This window comes from Sitodiplosis mosellana, unplaced genomic scaffold (genome assembly GCF_009176505.1).
Source record: "Sitodiplosis mosellana isolate CC-2019 unplaced genomic scaffold, AAFC_SMos_1.0 Smas_scaffold_19, whole genome shotgun sequence".
Lineage (NCBI taxonomy): Eukaryota > Metazoa > Arthropoda > Insecta > Diptera > Cecidomyiidae > Sitodiplosis > Sitodiplosis mosellana.
The window spans coordinates 160905-179195 of record NW_022595261.1 but is presented as its reverse complement, the minus strand read 5'-3'; the positions used below and the strand labels follow the sequence as shown (position 1 = coordinate 179195).

At 35.2% G+C, this 18291-nt stretch overlaps 1 protein-coding gene across 38 annotated transcripts in view; it reads left to right on the top strand.

Annotated features, from left to right (window-relative positions):
- The window catches only part of LOC129568451 (neurobeachin), a 168809-nt gene that overhangs the window by 140141 nt on the left and 10377 nt on the right, over positions 1–18291 (top strand). For 17 of the 38 annotated variants that reach the window (XM_055446350.1, XM_055446326.1, XM_055446325.1 and 14 more), the window contains 18 exons: positions 1800–1921; positions 2927–3053; positions 3552–3671; positions 4665–4811; positions 5439–5729; positions 7352–7492; positions 9343–9482; positions 9726–9795; positions 9873–10016; positions 12541–12763; positions 12857–13190; positions 13436–13626; positions 13765–13999; positions 14243–14324; positions 14636–16352; positions 16436–16590; positions 16656–16782; positions 16949–16986. In XM_055446350.1, coding sequence (XP_055302325.1) covers positions 1800–1921; positions 2927–3053; positions 3552–3671; positions 4665–4811; positions 5439–5729; positions 7352–7492; positions 9343–9482; positions 9726–9795; positions 9873–10016; positions 12541–12763; positions 12857–13190; positions 13436–13626; positions 13765–13999; positions 14243–14324; positions 14636–16352; positions 16436–16590; positions 16656–16782; positions 16949–16986 — 4404 coding nt within the window. Of the gene's footprint in view, positions 1–1799; positions 1922–2926; positions 3054–3551; positions 3672–4664; positions 4812–5438; positions 5730–7351; positions 7493–9342; positions 9483–9725; positions 9796–9872; positions 10017–12510; positions 12764–12856; positions 13191–13435; positions 13627–13764; positions 14000–14242; positions 14325–14635; positions 16353–16435; positions 16591–16655; positions 16783–16948; positions 16987–18291 lie in introns of all 38 variants that reach the window. The other 21 variants (XM_055446320.1, XM_055446321.1, XM_055446322.1 and 18 more) reach the window with 3 other exon arrangements.

Below are 18291 nucleotides of genomic sequence, written 5' to 3'. Positions count from 1 at the left end.
TGAAATTATTGTCAATCAGAAGCGATTGTATTTGCTAATCTTTCAGCAAATTTACAAAAAACCTCTCGAAAAAAATAACGGTACTTTTGAGGTTATGAAAGTATACACCCATTTTTTGGTTTTTTGAAAATAAGTGAACCGTTCTCCACTTAGGTGATATTGAATCGATTGAAACGAGTGGTAGTCAGATAGAGCAGTGTTTGGAGAATACGCAGGGGGCATAAGGAGTTTTCAAATTCAATTGCTTCTTAGAAATTCTGCACTTAATTGGTAAAAAGTCATGAAAAAAAATTCCCTCAAAAACAACTATTTTTGCGGCAATGGGCCAATTTTTCGATACTGCTGTCAGAAATTGATCTATACCGGTTAGTTATTGTTGGTAGCGATCAGAGCTAAATTTTGGACCAGTTTATACCATCTTTCAAAATGCACCCACCCCCCCAAATCTAAAAAATGCGCGATTTCGAGGGAGTGATTGCAGCGCCCTCTATATTGACGAATGCTGACAATCAAAATATGATTTTTCATGCTTGAATTGATCGAGAAAGGCCCATTCTTTATTATCCGATAGCATTCGATGAGCTTCAGCGGCAGTTTTCTTGAAATCGAATGATTAAAAGAGGCCCCCCCCCAAAAAACACTATAACATGACCAATTTTAAATCGTTGAAAAAATATGATGCGCACAAACAAATGAAATACTCTTGACTGTTTTTGACAGTATTTGAATAGGCCTTTCAAATGATGTATCTGTCATTGATCTACTACAACGCATAAGCAAGTGGTGACATTTGTTGTCGGATTCCGGAAACTTTTGCACACACCCAATAGTGAAACAAATGAAGAATCCACACCAATTCAGTGCCAATCTTCTGAAAATTCACACCATTTTCGAATAAAATCGGTGTCATAAATATTTACCATGTCAATAAAATTTAGTGGAGTTCATGAGCTTGTGACAAATATTTTAATGGTTAGCATCGAAAAAGTAGGTTTAAATTCATCAACTCCACAAAATGTGCCCAACATATATACTCAGTTATCTGTCAATGACTGAATCGTTTTATTTACATATTCTTCTTCGTATTTTAAAAATAAGAGGGATTTTGTTTCGAATATTTCATTTTATTAAACACTAGGACTTCAACATTCAGGTAGATATTATTACCATTAGGTATTGTTGTATTTGATGCATTAAAACGCGACACACTATGCTCAAAGCTTTTATTTAATGGAGTTCGTATTGCCTTGTCATTTTAAATGAATAAATGCATTATTTTCCCAATTATTGACCCATTGGCCGATTTGACCGAATGATTGAAATCATTCCAAAGGACAGATGGAAAAACAATTGTCTGTTATTTTCAGTACATCCAATAGCAATCAAAATGTTGAAACTCAAACTTGTCAATATGCCACATCGTACACCAAACTATGGAACAATAACCAATTTCAATTGTCGTAATTGATGTCTACTTCAAAAATGGATATTATCAAGCTCCCTCTGGTATTCCGAACAATATCACCAGACCAAACATTTTTAAACTGTTCGTTCAAAAATAATTTTCCAACAATGTGCATGCTAGCTGAATTCAGAACGATGTTAGCTTTGAAATCCAATCCAAAAATCTTTTCGTTCAAAACTTCCATTTTTTTTGCCATGATGATTGTCGAAAGCAAAGAATCGGTATTGGTATGCAATCACAAGCTCAAATAAAGGGAAAAAATCACTCGCGCACACAAAATACGTAAAAAAATTCCTGTCCAGTTTATTTGCATTTGCTTTTCTTTTCTTTTCAGGGTATTGTATTGCCACCGCTAGCGAAATGGCCGTATGAAAATGGTTTTACATTCACAACGTGGTTCCGACTAGATCCCATCAATTCAGTCAACATCGAACGAGAGAAGCCGTATTTGTACTGGTGAGAAATTAGAATCAATTGAAAGAGAAACACAAAAAACACAATCAGATTGCATAGGAAAATTGTCTCTTTTTTTGGTTTTCCGGGCATTTGATTGTGTATCTGTACACTTCCATGTGTAAGATTGAAACTGTAAATCTTCGCAAAGAAAAAAAGCTTTTGGTTTGGGCAAAAAATAACGCGAAATGTTCCACAGAAAGATATCCAATCAACTTGGTTATGGACTTGATTATGGACTTTTTGTCATAAATTGCGCGAGGGAGAGCACCGGCTCCACCAATCGACACAAAGCCTATGTTACGATAGGGGAAAAATTCAATTTTGTGACTTGCAAATGCCATTCGTAACTAGTGATTTTGATTATTATAGGTCAAACGAGTCAAAGTTTGTCAAAAACCAATTTCCATTTGCATAAGAGTTGTTTTCCGTGGAAAATAACACTTCCTTGTTCAAGTGAATGTGTGTCTATGAGTGTCGAAAAACCATGGCAGCGATTTTTTAATTAAAAACTCTTGCGCATTCGCTGAAGCGAACAACTTTTACGGCTCACGGAATAATTTTCTCTGACCATCGATGCTCTCTGGCTTCGAATGTATATAAATTTCGCTGCGGGTATATTTCAGCTGACTTGGTTTTTGTATTTCAGTTCTTCACTTAAATTTTACAACTGTAGCAAAGTGGGTATAGCGTAGCTACTTTGCTTCGGTGAATGAAAAATAAATGACGAACCAGTGAGTGAAATGAAACCGACGCTCACATTTGTTCACCGTAACGGTTCGTGCGAATGGGATATGCATTGCGAGTGCCCTGAAGACAAAAAAGCAACAACTATGTAATTTTCGTTTTTCAACACCTCCAACCTTTTTTTTGTTCACTCTAACTTAATTTATTTGGAATTGCGTTGCATTTTTTAATGTTGTTTTTTTTTTATCTCATCTGTCTATGGTCGCGATTCTGCTGTGCATTTTTCTCTGCATTTTTTTGTTCATCGTTTCCAACTAAAAGTTTCAAAACATCCAAAGGCGTTGGATATACAGCCCATTTCGTTGGAAATTGTTTAGTATTGACGTCAATGAAAGTCAAAGGGAAAGGCTTTCAACATTGTGTTAAATACGAATTCCAACCGAGAAAGGTACGTACATGTTATATTTTTGCATCACTGCCACCGTCACGTAATTTCTTGAATGCATTTTGTGTTGTGCTTTTCGAATTTAATGCGAACGGCACTGATGTTGCCGTTTGCCAAATGACTTCCACTGCCAAACGAGCGGAAGTAACAGATGGCAACATGAGAACGGGATTTCAATGGAAATCGCACTCTTGGTTTTCAATTTGAAAATGTGTCGCGTGATCTTGACAGTCCATTTGAAATGGTGTCCATTTGGCTTAGCGAATGGAAATGAAAATGTATTATTATCCAAACAATCGTTTCCATTCGATTCGCCTCAATATATGAGAATGTTCAGCAAATTTTCTTCAAAATGCATTCACAAAATTATGGGATCACTTTCACTCATTTCATTTGAAATCATTATCCTTAGCATATGTCTATGTTATTAATCGTTATTTTTTGTTCTCGTTTCATTCACTCTTTTTTTCCTCTTCTTTACGTTTTATTTCCTTCCAAAAGTGGTATATGATAGCCATTGTTTATATATACAATCGATGGACTAAAAGTGAAATAAAGTGCCTCGTTAATGGTCAATTAGCATCAAGTACGGAAATGGCGTGGTTCGTTTCGGCTAATGATGTAAGTATGATTGTGCAATAAAATGATTCATTTCACATTTAGCATCAAGTAGAAGTGAGAGCGTGCGTAATTACTGACGCAAAACTTTGTGAGCTTTGACTCAAAGCATAAGACAACTGTGCTTTTTATAATTGAACCGTCCTCTTCCTTTTTCCGCTATTCTCTTTATTCATCTCCGCATTTCACATGATAAATGGTTCGAATGCTCGTTTCATTAGATGTGAGGGACGTATATTTACATCGTTGAACGCACAATTCAATGGCATGAAAATTGTAGTAGCCATCAAAAGAAATTTGTTTTCTCCACTTTTACATGGATATTCAATTATATTGTACACCGTTACAGAATTACGATAGTTTTAATAAGCCAAGCTGACCCGACCCTCTTTCAACATAATTAATAGTTTACTGCACTTATTAAAATGGCACAGCATCTTCAATTCAAAAATTCACCGCTCTCATGACTTTCGAATCAAAAGTTTCGAAACAAGGAAATACTTTAGATAGTACTAACATTGAAGTTCTTTCAATCTAAGTAAATAAATTGTATAAAAAATGAGTAGAATAATAATATTCGTTTCCAGAAATTTCCGAAGAATTAAAATCAATGCAGTGTACGTATCGAGTGAGTGAGTCGTGGCTCCGCATTCGGATGAGATGGAGCAAAGCGGAAGAGAAGCGCGCATCGCCAAATGAAGGAACGTTACAGCGGGCATACACTTCGCCATTAGACTTAAAAATGAAAACAAAATGAACCATTGTGTTCGTGTTTATATTTTAACGGATTATATATATATGTTATTGGAGATTTGCGATTCTCTTTTGCTTTGCTTCATTTCATTTGTATGGCTCGCTGCGTCTCATTCGATGAGTAAAGATATTGTTTTGCGTACGCTGAATCGATATTTTAGTGTATGCAAAAAATTGACATTTAACTTGATTTTGATGTGTTGATTCAATTAATTGATTATTTAACGTGTTAATAATTCACAGCCATTTGATAAATGTTATATTGGTGCAACACCCGAACTGGATGAAGAGCGCGTATTTTGCGGTCAAATGGCAGCAATTTATTTGTTCAGCGAAGCATTAACAACACAACAGATTTGTGCAATGCATCGATTAGGTCCTGGTTACAAGGTAATTGAAGAAACACGAAATGATAAATGGACAGCAGTAGAAGAGTGTTGTTTGTTTCAACTCCAAAAATTCTTAGCGCAATTTCATATTGCGTTAATGTTTGAAGCTCTTTTTAAATCATGCCGGAACATTTTGTTGTTCACAGAACTATTTACAACAATAAATTTGATGAAGGCACCCAATTTAAAAACGAATTTAACTGAACGCAATATTTATTCAAAGAAAACAAATACAAATGACCAATCAATTCATTATTTTAAAAAAACATTTTTTTCTTTTTTTTTTCTTCGGTTAAAAAAAACACACACGAATTCTCACTATTTGCGCTGCACCAAAACGAACTTATAAAAAAATCTATGCAATTTAAATAATATTCATTTTTTCAACTGACCAAATAAATATCAAAATATTGATGCACATCATTGAATAAAAAAAATCACTGAACAAAAATGAAACACACAATGAATATGAAAAACAATGCAATGAAACGACCGCCATCCAAATTGACAATAAATACATATTCGCACGCACAACGCACCAAATAAAACCGACACGTAATAACGATGTTAACCGAACTTTGAAATTTGGAAAAAATGATACACACACACACACACACAAATATGCTAGTCCCAATTTCGATTCGACAACGAGTGCTACCTTAATTTACCGGACAATCATAAAAGGGTGAGTGTTGCAACAGCATCTAGCGATGATCCAATAACTTCAACTGCATCATGTTCAACGTCTATTGCTGGCGATGTGATCGATAATACCATTGATTTATCATCAATTGCCGCACTTAATGCATTTTTGCCAAATATTGCTGCCATACCAACAACGGACACCGGTGTGGCAACCATCCCAAACAGTAGCCTTAATGCCAATCAATCTGTTATTGATGAACATAATTTTGCATCAGTAAGCATGCTTTTATTTTATTTATTTATTATTCATTTTCCTTCAGTATTTTCAGTTATTTTTCCGGATGCTTTTGTTTATTTTTTTCCATTATGTAATAAGTTTATTTTATTGATTTCGATTTCGACTTTTTTGTGTTCATCTATTTTTCGTACTTTATTTTACCTTTGTTTATTTGGCTTTTAATTTGCATAATATTTTAATACTTTTTGTATTCAGTTGAAGGGATTTTTTGTATGTAGATTGATAGTTTTTTTTTTTCACGGGGCAATGTTTGGCTTCATTCTCGATTTATTTTTGCTATCGATTATGTGCATTTCCAGTAGCACGAAATTTTCAATTCATATATTATTGGGCAATAAATCAGAAAAAAGTGTTAATATCAAACCCATATGGCCGAATGCCCCTGTACACACACATATTTACTTTTAAGCGACATTGCCTAAAGTTTCACACCAATTGCAACTCATACGATGCTAAGTTTTCTCTTGTGTATTACAACCACACTAACGCTATGTATATAATATGCATTGGTCGCTACACACAATTTATGTACACCAAGAAGTGGGGCACTTTTGACATTAACATTTTATGTTGACCCAACATTTCAAGACTTCTGAGTATTTTGATCATAGGTATTCCATCATTTTTTCAATTGGTTTAAAAAATGAACTCTTTATTTTTACTCCATTTTTTCAATAATCTTTGTTGTTGTTGTCGTTCAGTTTTATATACTTCAGTTGAATGATTTACGGTAATTGCCTTCTGCATGAAATGTGTTACATCCATCGATATAAATTTTATTGTGTAAAGGAAGCATTTGCATTTGTGCACAACTGCACATTGATGAATTATTCATGGTTTTATGTTTGGAAATTATTTTCTACCTCATTTCACCTGAGTATATCCTGAATGAGCCCTGTCCCTGACCAATTAGTAAGACATTTGACCTGCTTTCATACAACACAGCTAAAGACTAAGTACCAAGTAGTTGAGCTATGGAACACAAAAAAACGGTGGATTCTTTGAGTAAAATAGTTTCCGTAGTAATTTTTTAGAAGCATCATTTACGTAATTTGATTGTCAAGCATGCGACATCATACAACAATACTATGTACAAGTCTCCTTTTTCAACTGAAGTATTCCAAAGCATGACTGTTCTGTTCGTTGATGTTACTTTATGTAATGAAAAATAAGAAAAAATGTGACTTTTGATGAGACAAAAAAAACTCGTTCATGACATGAAAAAAAAAAACTTAATACTCTCCAACTCCAAATGGAATGCATGTTACTCAAGTTTTTCCTCTTTTTTTCTGCACTATGACACCTTTCACTTGTTTGATTTGATCTATAGGGACTTTTGTGAATGAAATAAAAGTACAAAAAATGGTTTGATATTTCAAGATGTCTAAACTGGTTAATAAAATGGCAACGCAAAATGGGAATCGAAATTGATTAAATAAATTGGAAAAGCATATATGAAGCTGAAAATGATTTATTACAATTTTATAAGCATAAAATGATTTCATTATCCTTTTATTTTGCTCTTGTCTTCTTTTTTTCCCGGATGTTAACAATATCGTTTACTGATGGCAAAAACTCAAAAAAAAACAAACATTCAGGTTCTTTATGATGGGAAGCTATCAAACGCAATTGTATTCATGTACAATCCAGTGGCAACCGACGGCCAGTTGTGTTTACAGTCCGCTCCAAAAGGAAACGTTTCATATTTCGTGCATACGCCACATGCTTTGATGTTACAGGTAAGGTGTTTTTTTGATTGATTGCTTTTTTAACGAGCAATGCCTCTTGTTTGCTTACTGCTCGTTCAGTCTTTGACATTTGTCAATCTGCTTTTTGTTGCGACAAACAGTATCTTTGTTAGCTCCACTGTGATCCTCACTTGAATATACAGATGGAAAGGTATCAGATTGCTATGCTCTTGCTCATTCTCATAGCATGAAAAAGATAGAATGATGATGAGAAAAAAGCCAACCATGCCAATGCTTTGGTACAAAAAGCTCATTTTTCACGTGTGCGCACGTAATGTGGAGGTGTCAACCTTTAGTTGATGTTCATAATGACAAAGTGTTTGATGTTGAGTTACGTTTAATTAATTAAGATCATTTATTATCTTCATACTCAAGAAAATGAAAAAAGAGACAAAATTCCATTTTTATTCCAACGCGTATTTAATATGTTGTTTAGATCAGCCACACTCAAACATAGTTGTACGTTGAAAATGGATAAATGCGTAAGCTATTGCATTTTCTATGACAGTATAATTTAACAGGATAAGATACACAACAAGTCATCATTCACCCTACGTCTCTTATGCCAACAATGTAGTGAACACGCCCTTCGAAGTGTACACGTGTAAGCGCGTACAGATAAAAGTTCAGCTCAATCCATCATATTATTAATAATATCCACCGGGCAATTATCTGCATCAACGTAATTAGTTTAATACTGCTTGCAAATGATTGCTTTGGAGTATGTCAAAGAAAATCTGCGTAAAATTCATTCCAATTTGTATCAAATGTCATTGTTTTGTCAGGTGACATCGTTTGGATGATCCAGATTTATGCATCGAAGACTTTTTGATTATTCTTAATCTAGGGGCTTCTATGTCGGTTTGGCATTCGAATTTTTATTCACAAATTCGCGCTCAGTGCTATGCATTCGCAGCGCTACCATATGATTTCTATGTGAACATTCGCACTCGCATTCGTTATAGCAGTCGTATTTCGCTGTTCTCGACCGTTCTCACGAATGCGAGTGCGAATGTTCACATAGAAATCATACGGCAGCGTTGCGAATGCATGCCCAAACACGAATGAACGAGTGAATTATGTAGTCACAAGTTCGCTGTCATGGCCGCATTCGTCGCATTCGCAAACATTCGAATTTTTGTTCTGAAATGCGAATGCATTCGCAGCATTCGCGAGAGATAAATCCCCTTAGTTCTTAATATTACAATTAATTGCCATCGCGGACAAAAAATTTAATTACTTTTCTATTCGAGCAAACATTTTGAGGCAAGAGGAGATTTAGGTTTGCATGTGTATGCGAAATTCGAAAGCATAAGAAATGGAATGGCATTGAATATACAGTTTCAGATTTGAAAGAGTGTATGTATTGTGTTCTCATCGGTCGCAATCCAATCAAAATAAGAGAGGGAAATTGATTTTTGCATCTACATTTAATACAGTCTCATTTACTTGTATAACGTGAACATTTACATCATTCCATATGGTCTATAAACGCATTTACCCTAAACCTAACAACACACATGCGGCAGTTACTCACATCTGACATCGCTGTTTCAACATTCTATTTTATATTTATTCGAATCGGTCTTGATTCACTTTCCTTCATTATTCGTCTCGTTCTTGTGCTTATTTGTGGGCACACTGAGCTCAGACCATTGCTCATTCGCCTTCAAGGGGCGCCTGCCCAACAGCTCATGAAATTTAACTCGAGATTGCTTGATTTTTTCTACGTTTGCTGAGCAATGCTTCTGCTTCCATCACGGTGGAAGAGTGTATGTAAAAGAAATTTTTTTCATTCTATTTATTTTCTTCTTCTTCTTTTCTTCTCTCTTTCTCTACAGGACGTTAAGGCTATCGTAACACATTCAATTCATTGTACTTTAAATTCAATCGGTGGGATACAAGTCCTTTTTCCATTATTTTCACAACTGGATATGCCATATGATGGTTGTAGTGATATCAAACGAGATCCAGCATTATGGTAAATTGATACATAAATCCAAAATAATACTTCGTAATGTGATTTTCATTTCAACTGATCCATTTATATCTTTCTTCCCTTTGTTTCTTGTTGCCGTTTTCTTTGTTATGGCCCGATGTTTTTTGCCTTCATCTTTATCTTACACATGGCTATGTATACGTCACACGGGTATTATCACACCTGAAATTCAACCCCAATTCCATCGTTTTTGTCTTCATTCTGCAATTCATTTCGACAATTCAGCTCTAAACTACTAGGCTTTATATGTGAATTGGTTGAAAGTTCACAAACCGTACAGCAGCATATGATCCAGGTAAAAAAAAAATTATTCACAATAAACAAATTAAATGAGTGAAACTCATTTGTAATATTCGAATCTGTTTGTTATAGAATCGTGGATTCCTTGTGATATCGTTCATGTTACAAAGATCATCTCGCGAACACCTAACACTCGAAGTGCTTAGCTCATTCTTAAGCCTAACGAAATATTTGGTGACCTGTTTGTCGGCCAATAGCGATTTATTGCTAAAACAAGTAAGTAAAAAATGTTGAACAAACAAGAATCTTAATTGAACTAAAATCGGGGACGCATCGAAATGGAAACATTGACATTCTCGTTAAGGAATTTTCACAAATTATCAAATTCAGTGTGACGTACGACTGAGCACACACAACGCACACATCCCAACCATACAGCCATTTCTGTGATTTTCAAGTGTAGCAGCAACCCAATGGTACTATTATCATCTGTTGTGTGCGTTGTTACGGTATCGCAGCACACCATTTCTGTAATCGTTTTATTCCGCTTTTCGATTCGATAAAAGCATTGTGCGGATGAGTAAACTGTTGGGATGTAGCTTTTAATTCGAAATGCGTCAATAAACAAAAACAAATACACCATGGCATTTTTATGCTCACAATCTCCATGAACCAGAATGGATTGTGACTGTGTATATGTATCTATATGCTATAGATTTATCCAATGTGCCATGGATTGAATTACGCGCCCCAACTCACACCACTACTCAACAGTGAAAATCTTCTACTTCTCTATGGCTATTGCCTTAGAAATGGTGCAATTTTCTTTTTTCACTAGCCTAACATTGTTATCCATTCATCGTTGTTCCCGCCCGCTGTTCACGCGTTCGCATGTGCCATTCCATTTTTGAAGATGTTTACAAAACACACATAAAATAATCAGTCGACCCGAACCGAACAGCGAAAGAGCCAATCATGAAAAGTTCGACGCGGGCAATATTCAAATGATGTTTGCGCATTTTCTTCACCATTTACTTTTTATGGAGTTAATCTCATCACTTAGTCGCTCTCTCAAAAACACCCACACATATATACACACACACACACACACACACACACTGACTGTCTTGTGCTATAAATTCATTGAATTCCAAACAATTCGGTGGAAAATACTGAAGCTTGAAAATTTATTTCAAAAAACGTTGTTTACATTTTGCTTCACTGTCGACTGAATGTATCAAAATAATACATATTTTCGATTTCTTTACATGTCATCTCCACGTCAGATGTCTAATCCTTCGTAACAATAGTCAGGTCAAAGAAAATTTCAAATCATACGCCAACAATCAGACAACGTTCGCTAAGTCCAATTCATTTTTTTCGCCTCGTGTGTTCCAATTCTATGGAGAATTTATTTATCTGCATTCTTATGTTCAGAATTATTTATGAGAATCCAAACACAAAATTCAATTTCGTCAATGCCCATTTGCTACCCACGAAAAAAGTTTTCAATACGAACCAAAAGTTACACATACGCGTATATGAAGAGTGAAATATATAAAATTTAAATAGAAGCTGAGTTTATACATGTTCCATGTGTTATGTTATGTTCGTCTCGACGTGTTAATATTTTTGTTTGTTTCCGTTTGGTGTTCAGTTTATGGTTGTTTTTAAAAGTGCTACCTATCTCTATCTATCTTTATCTCGACCTCTATTTATCTACATTCTATATATGCTGAAATGTTATTCGTTTCATTGAAACATTTTGTGCACGAAATATTTTTGTTTTATTTTCTTTCTCCTAGTTTAAATATTCTTCTCCGTATATTACGGGAAAATAAGTTCGCAGTTAGCTTTTGAATTTATTTCTCGTTTTTTTTTTGTTCCAGTGAAAAAAAAAACATATAACCAAATACATAATGAAAGTAAAAAGTTTGGTACATCGAGTGGATTGTAAATTGTGTATTTTGTGGCTATCGTTTCAAACTGAATGGTTTCTTTCAATCGTTCAACCTTTCATTTCAATTGAATCCAACTCTTTCGATATACACAATACCATTCGATGAATTAATCTTTTCCGTGAAACTTACCTATTGGCATTATATCTTAGTTACAAAATTTAAATTTGATCATATTATATGAATGTTTTGACGGATATTTTTACGTTTGGCTATTGTGACTGCATGCTTGTCAAATTTGTTTATTTTCCGAAAACGGATAACTTACAAGTAATTGGCCTTTATCGTTATCTTTTCAGGATATATTTGAATTTTATGCTATAGCGAACAGTTTTTGTTTGATTCATTCGGTTCTAATTTTATATAAAAAATATCAGGAAAAATTCATAATTTCTAATTAATTTTCGTTATGATTTGGAATGGCGCAAATTGCAACAATTGATAGATTCTCTTTAATTTCTTCGTTACTTCAGTTCAATTTATAAGTTTGAAAATCTTTGGTTCAGTTCTCAACTCTCAGCACACCTCACCTGGATCATTTCGATTTTTTATTATTTTTTTCAACGACTCTTTTCGGTTATCTTTCCAATTTTCCTGATTCTTAATTTTAGTTTTTTCTCTGTCCGATGGTAGCTGTTGGGTGTTTCCATCGTGATTTGTTCTTTTCTTCTTCTCATGAGTTGGCTTTGATTGGGATTTTTGAGAATGACGGAAAAAATCCAAAGTTTATCGTTTTGCTTGGTTGTTGTTCTTGCTGCATGCCTTTTTAACGATGGCTTGTAGCAGAACAGTATATACACGTCTAAGAGTAGCTTTTCTGTTTTTCATTTCTAACATGGCAGCTGCTGGATCATGTGCTATTTAATCCATCACTGTGGATCTATACGCCGGCCAATGTGCAAGCACGTCTCTATTCATATTTGGCCACCGAATTTCTGAGTGACACACAAATATACAGCAATGTGCGACGCGTCAGCACTGTTCTCCAAACGATCCACACGCTAAAATTTTACTATTGGGTTGTGAATCCACGAGCAAAAAGTGGTATCGTACCAAAGGGATTAGGTAAATTTATATTTTCACTTTGTTCATTCTGCTTGGTCTGGCAACGGAGAAAAAAAACACTGAAATCTTCTTTCTTATTTAAAACAAAATTAGATGGTCCACGTCCAGCACAAAAAGATATCCTCACTATTAGAGCGTACATTTTGCTCTTTCTCAAGCAACTGATTATGATTGGTAATGGAGTGAAAGAGGATGAATTGCAAAGCATTTTAAATTACTTGACCACAATGCATGAAGACGAAAACCTACACGACGTTTTACAAATGCTAATTTCATTGATGTCAGAGCATCCGAGTTCTATGGTACCAGCCTTCGATGTGAAACAGGGCGTTCGATCTATTTTCAAATTGCTAGCGGCCGAAAGTCAATTAATACGATTGCAAGCGTTAAAATTACTAGGATTTTTCTTGTCACGTAGCACACATAAGTAAGTAATTTAGTTTTCATAATGTACGAAACAAAAAAAAAACGATAGGATTTTCGCTATGTTGTAAAAAGGGAAACATAATAAGTTTGTAAAACCACAATTAAATGATTAAGTATATATGACGAATGACTGAAGAGCTATCATTCGCTTTAATTAAGTACTCACTTTCTGCATTTATCAAATTAACTTCCTGTACTATTATCAATCTCTCTTGCTTAACTATGACGTGGTGGACGGGTAAATAGGAGGAAATATGATGTGATGTCGCCGCATAATTTGTACACTCTTTTGGCAGAACGGTTGCTACTGTACGAAGAGTCACTGTCATTGCCCACATATAATGTCATTTATGAAATTATGACGGAGCACATCTCGCAGCAAGTTTTGTACACAAGACATCCAGAGCCAGAAAGTCATTTCCGATTGGAAAATCCAAGTACGTTTCACTAGTATTTTCATACGTATTCATACAAAGTCGTTGCTGTTGTTCTGTAAAGACGAGACGATAGATCTCATACCACAATACTTCAAGGGAACTAATTAATTTAATTTTTCCCATCTCTCCCATCATCAGTGATCCTGAAAGTAGTCGCCACATTAATTCGACAATCAAAACAAACCGAGCAGTTGCTTGAAGTAAAAAAACTATTCTTATCCGATATGACGCTGTTGTGCAACAACAATCGTGAAAACCGACGCACTGTGCTGCAAATGTCTGTGTGGCAGGAATGGCTTATCGCTATGGCTTACATTCATCCCAAGAATAGTGAGGAGCAAAAAATATCTGATATGGTTTACTCGTTGTTCAGGTACGTTGACGGAAATTCGAATTACAGATTCATTTTTTCAGATATTCATGTATATATTTCACTTGGAACTTTTTCTAAGCAAATTTAGTGGTTGTTAAAATTGTTATCATTATTAGGAATATTTTGCATCGCGGGTTTACACAAATTTGTTTTTGATCGATAATTTTGTCACATGTCACTTTTCTTGATTACGGTTAATCGCACACTAATGAATGTTTTATGTTTCACATTTGCAAAACGAAGGATGCTTTTACATCACGCAATCAAACACGAATACGGCGGTTGGAGAGTATGGGTCGATACACTGGCCATCGTTCATTCAAAAGTGAGTATGCAACTCTTTTTTTTTATTGATGGTTTCAGCACAGTTTTATCATTTTTGCTATCCCAACTCTTTGGAAATGCTTTTGAAATGTCGAAATATTTCTCTAATTTTGATGCGTATTATGATTAAGTAATATATGGGCAGAGTATATATGAAGCTCACATTTGTCATATTTCTAACATCGTCATATTTGATGAAGACCTTTTTCATACAACATATTTGTATTTGCATTCCTACTGCCTCGTATTGCCATTCATGAAACGGTATACATGGATTCATGTCTTCATATGTCTTTTTTCTCTTTTAAATAGGTTTCCTATGAGGAGTTCAAGTTGCAATTTGCTCAAATGTATGAGCATTATGAGAGACATAGGACAGACAATATAACCGACCCAGCATTACGGAGAGCGCATCCAATCAGTACGATAAGCGGTTGGGATCGTGATCACGACCAATCAACCGAGAGCTCAGTGAAAAATGGTCAAGCGTTGAATGAAAAAGCAATTACTAGCACCCAAACGAATGAAACACAGCCAGAGAGATCGTATAAAGTCAGTAAGAGTGAACAAACCGATGATGAAAATGTGGTTGGTTTGGAAAATGTCAAGTGCATATGTGAGGAGAATGCGAACCAAGACGAGGCAAACCTATCAAATAACGTTGACACAGCCAAAGAGCCATCGGCTCAAATTCTGAATTCCACTGAATCAAACAAACCAGTGCAATCAATTTCAAGTATTTCACAAGTGTATAATGAGCAGTTGACGGGAAAATCGATTGTTTTTAATGGAGATTCGGAGCACGCATTTGATGATGACGCCACTCATTGTACGCCGACGAAACCGGTGAACGCTAGTGGTGATGGTGGTGATTTTGATGATGGAAGTACATCCGGATCAGCTGCATTGCGCAAAACACTTGAAATGGATAGCTATGACATAAACGAAGACAATAAAGAAATTGTGGACGAGATTGTTGAAGAGATATTGACAAAAAGCGAAACTTTGCTGGACGATTGTAAACGGTCATTGGATGAAAACCATCAACATTTAGAAGAAACGGAAACCACGTCATCACCAGTCATTAAAGATGAGGAAATCGAGCACGCAGTTAGCGAAGTGGTAAAAGGTGTACGAAATATTGAGCGTAAGGTGAAACGTGACAGTGAAAATGATTCGGATTTGTCGGCCATTGAAATGGGTTTGAAAATAAATCGAGAACAACTGAATGTTCAGAGGTCAACGATTTCACCGAACAATGTATCGTCCGGCGTACAAAACGAAAATCAAAAGGCTGAAATATTGCTATCGAATGTAGCAATCAACGACAAGGATATTTCGAGCGATAACGTTGAAATCGATAGAGTTCCAGAGAAAACGACTGTAGTCCCAAATTCGGAGGAAATCAAAGACATCGTCACGACTATTGTGAACGATGTGATTGAGAATTGCGTAAATCAAACAAATCAAACAGCCACCGATATTGGCGACGTATGTGATAATGAAATGAATAAAATGTCCATAATTGATAACATCAATAATAATAGTTCGGACGTAGCCACAAATGATAGCAACGATAATGCCATAATTGTCGACACAATCACACAAATGACCGAAATCGTTGGCACCTTGAATGCACCCACAAGTGAATCGTTCCCAATCGATGATGAAACAAATGAAGATATAATTAAAGGTATTGTAAATGAAATCGTCGATAAATGTGTAGAAAGCGAAACGAACGCAGCGACCGACAACGATAACAATAACAACAACAACAATAGCGAAGAAGATACGATGCCAAATAATGCAAGAAGTGAAGCGTTTATCGCCGACACAATGAGTGAATCGCCCGATGGCGAACAGCCAACTACCGAAGACAATGCCAAATTTACATCTGCCACTGCAGAGGTAGCAGACAATGACGATGATGACGACACAAACCAAACGAACGAGAATCGAAACATCAAACCAAACCGATCCCAAGGTACATCGATTAGCACCAGCACACAAGTTGAAAACAATCATTTCGGTAATTTAGCATACTCCATTGAGCAAAAACTTTTTTTTTTATTATTATTTATGTATTGCTAACGTTTTGATTCGAATCTATAGACCAAAGACAAAACCGATCCAAATCATCTTCCAATCGACCGATGTTCAGTCCAGGACCATCCCGACCACCATTCCGGATACCAGAGTTTAAATGGTCTTACATTCACCAGCGACTCTTATCAGACGTTCTCTTTTCACTGGAAACTGACATACAAGTATGTATACGAGCACAAGATACAACTTCTTCAATGTTTAATTGAATTTAAAACATCAATTACAGGTTTGGAGAAGTCATTCAACAAAGACCGTCTTGGATTTTGTTAATTCAAGCGAGAATGCAATTTTTGTTGTAAACACTGTCCATTTAATATCCCAATTGGCTGATAATTTGATAATTGCCTGCGGTGGTTAGTACACAATTTTTGTGTTCAAATTTTACATACTTATATTTTCGTAATCATATTATATGTTTATATCAACATTGCAATGATGATTACATCACTGTGATATCCTCCTTTTGCGATTTCAAAAGATTTCTAAAATACTTTTATCTTATTTCAATCAATGTTTCAGGACTATTACCGTTATTGGCAAGTGCAACATCACCGAACGTAAGTTTATTATTTACTTGAAATAATACATATCGTATGCTAATCGATTTCACAATATTCGTTCATACAGTCTAAATTAGATGTGCTTCAGCGATTATAACAATTTTTCGTTTATACACTAATATAATCATTTTATAGGTACAACTCAAGAAGCGGTCCGTAGTAAAATCATGATTCATTATATACATCATTTTTATTAAAAACATCGAATAATTTATTATATAATTGAATGAATTGTAAGACTAAACATATTGCTATAATGAATTCAAAGTGAACACAGATATCTTGCAAATATTGTTTAGCATAACATTCCACATTTCACTTTAGTCGCTTCTTAGATTTCAACGAAACGTTACCTTTCTTGCGAATGCATTCGCATTTCAGAACAAAAATTCGAATATTTGCGAATGCAACGAATGCGGCAACTTGTGACTACATAATTCATTCGTTCATTCGTTCATTCCTAGGGGTTTCATTCAAGGCTTGGGAAATGTGAATATTTGTGAATATTGTGGATATTTTTCTCATTGAATCATTGTCAAAATTTCGATTATATGTGAATGTTGTGAATTTTGTGAATAGTTTGAATAAAATTTTCAAGATGGCGACGAATTCAAGATGGCGACGAATTCAAGATGGCGACGAATTCAAGATGGCGACGAATTCAAGATGGCGGCTTATGAGAACGCCTGAACTGTCAAATGAGAAAGACTGAATATCTGTGAATATGAGTGGATATTCTGAACATAGCTCAAAACACACCGGAATTCATGAATTTTTGAATGATAAATTCCCCTAGCTTCATTCGTTCATTCGTGTTTGTGCACGCATTCGCAACGCTGCCGTATGATTTCTATGTGAACATTCGCACTCGCATTCGTGAGAACGTTCGAACAGCGAAATACGACTGCTATACAAATGCGAGTGCGAATGTTTACATAGAAATCAATCTTACGACAATGCCAAGGTACATTTCAATACAAAACATCGAGATTTGGTAAACAGTATCCAACAAGCCTCAAATTGGAAATACACAAAATATCTCACACCAGCCAATTTAGAAAAGAGAATTGTCATTTTATTGTCACATTCATAAACATAAATTTTTCAACGATTTTTCACTAATGCATTGTACATTGGAAGAGAGAAAGAAAGAGTGGATCAACTGTTTCAGTTATGAATCCATTTTTCCCATGCGTATGGTCATTGGTCATCTTGTGCAAAGATATGTCATTTATTTTTAATAATAATGTATATAATGAATCATGATCTTCCTACGGACCGCTTCTCGAATGTGTCAATAAA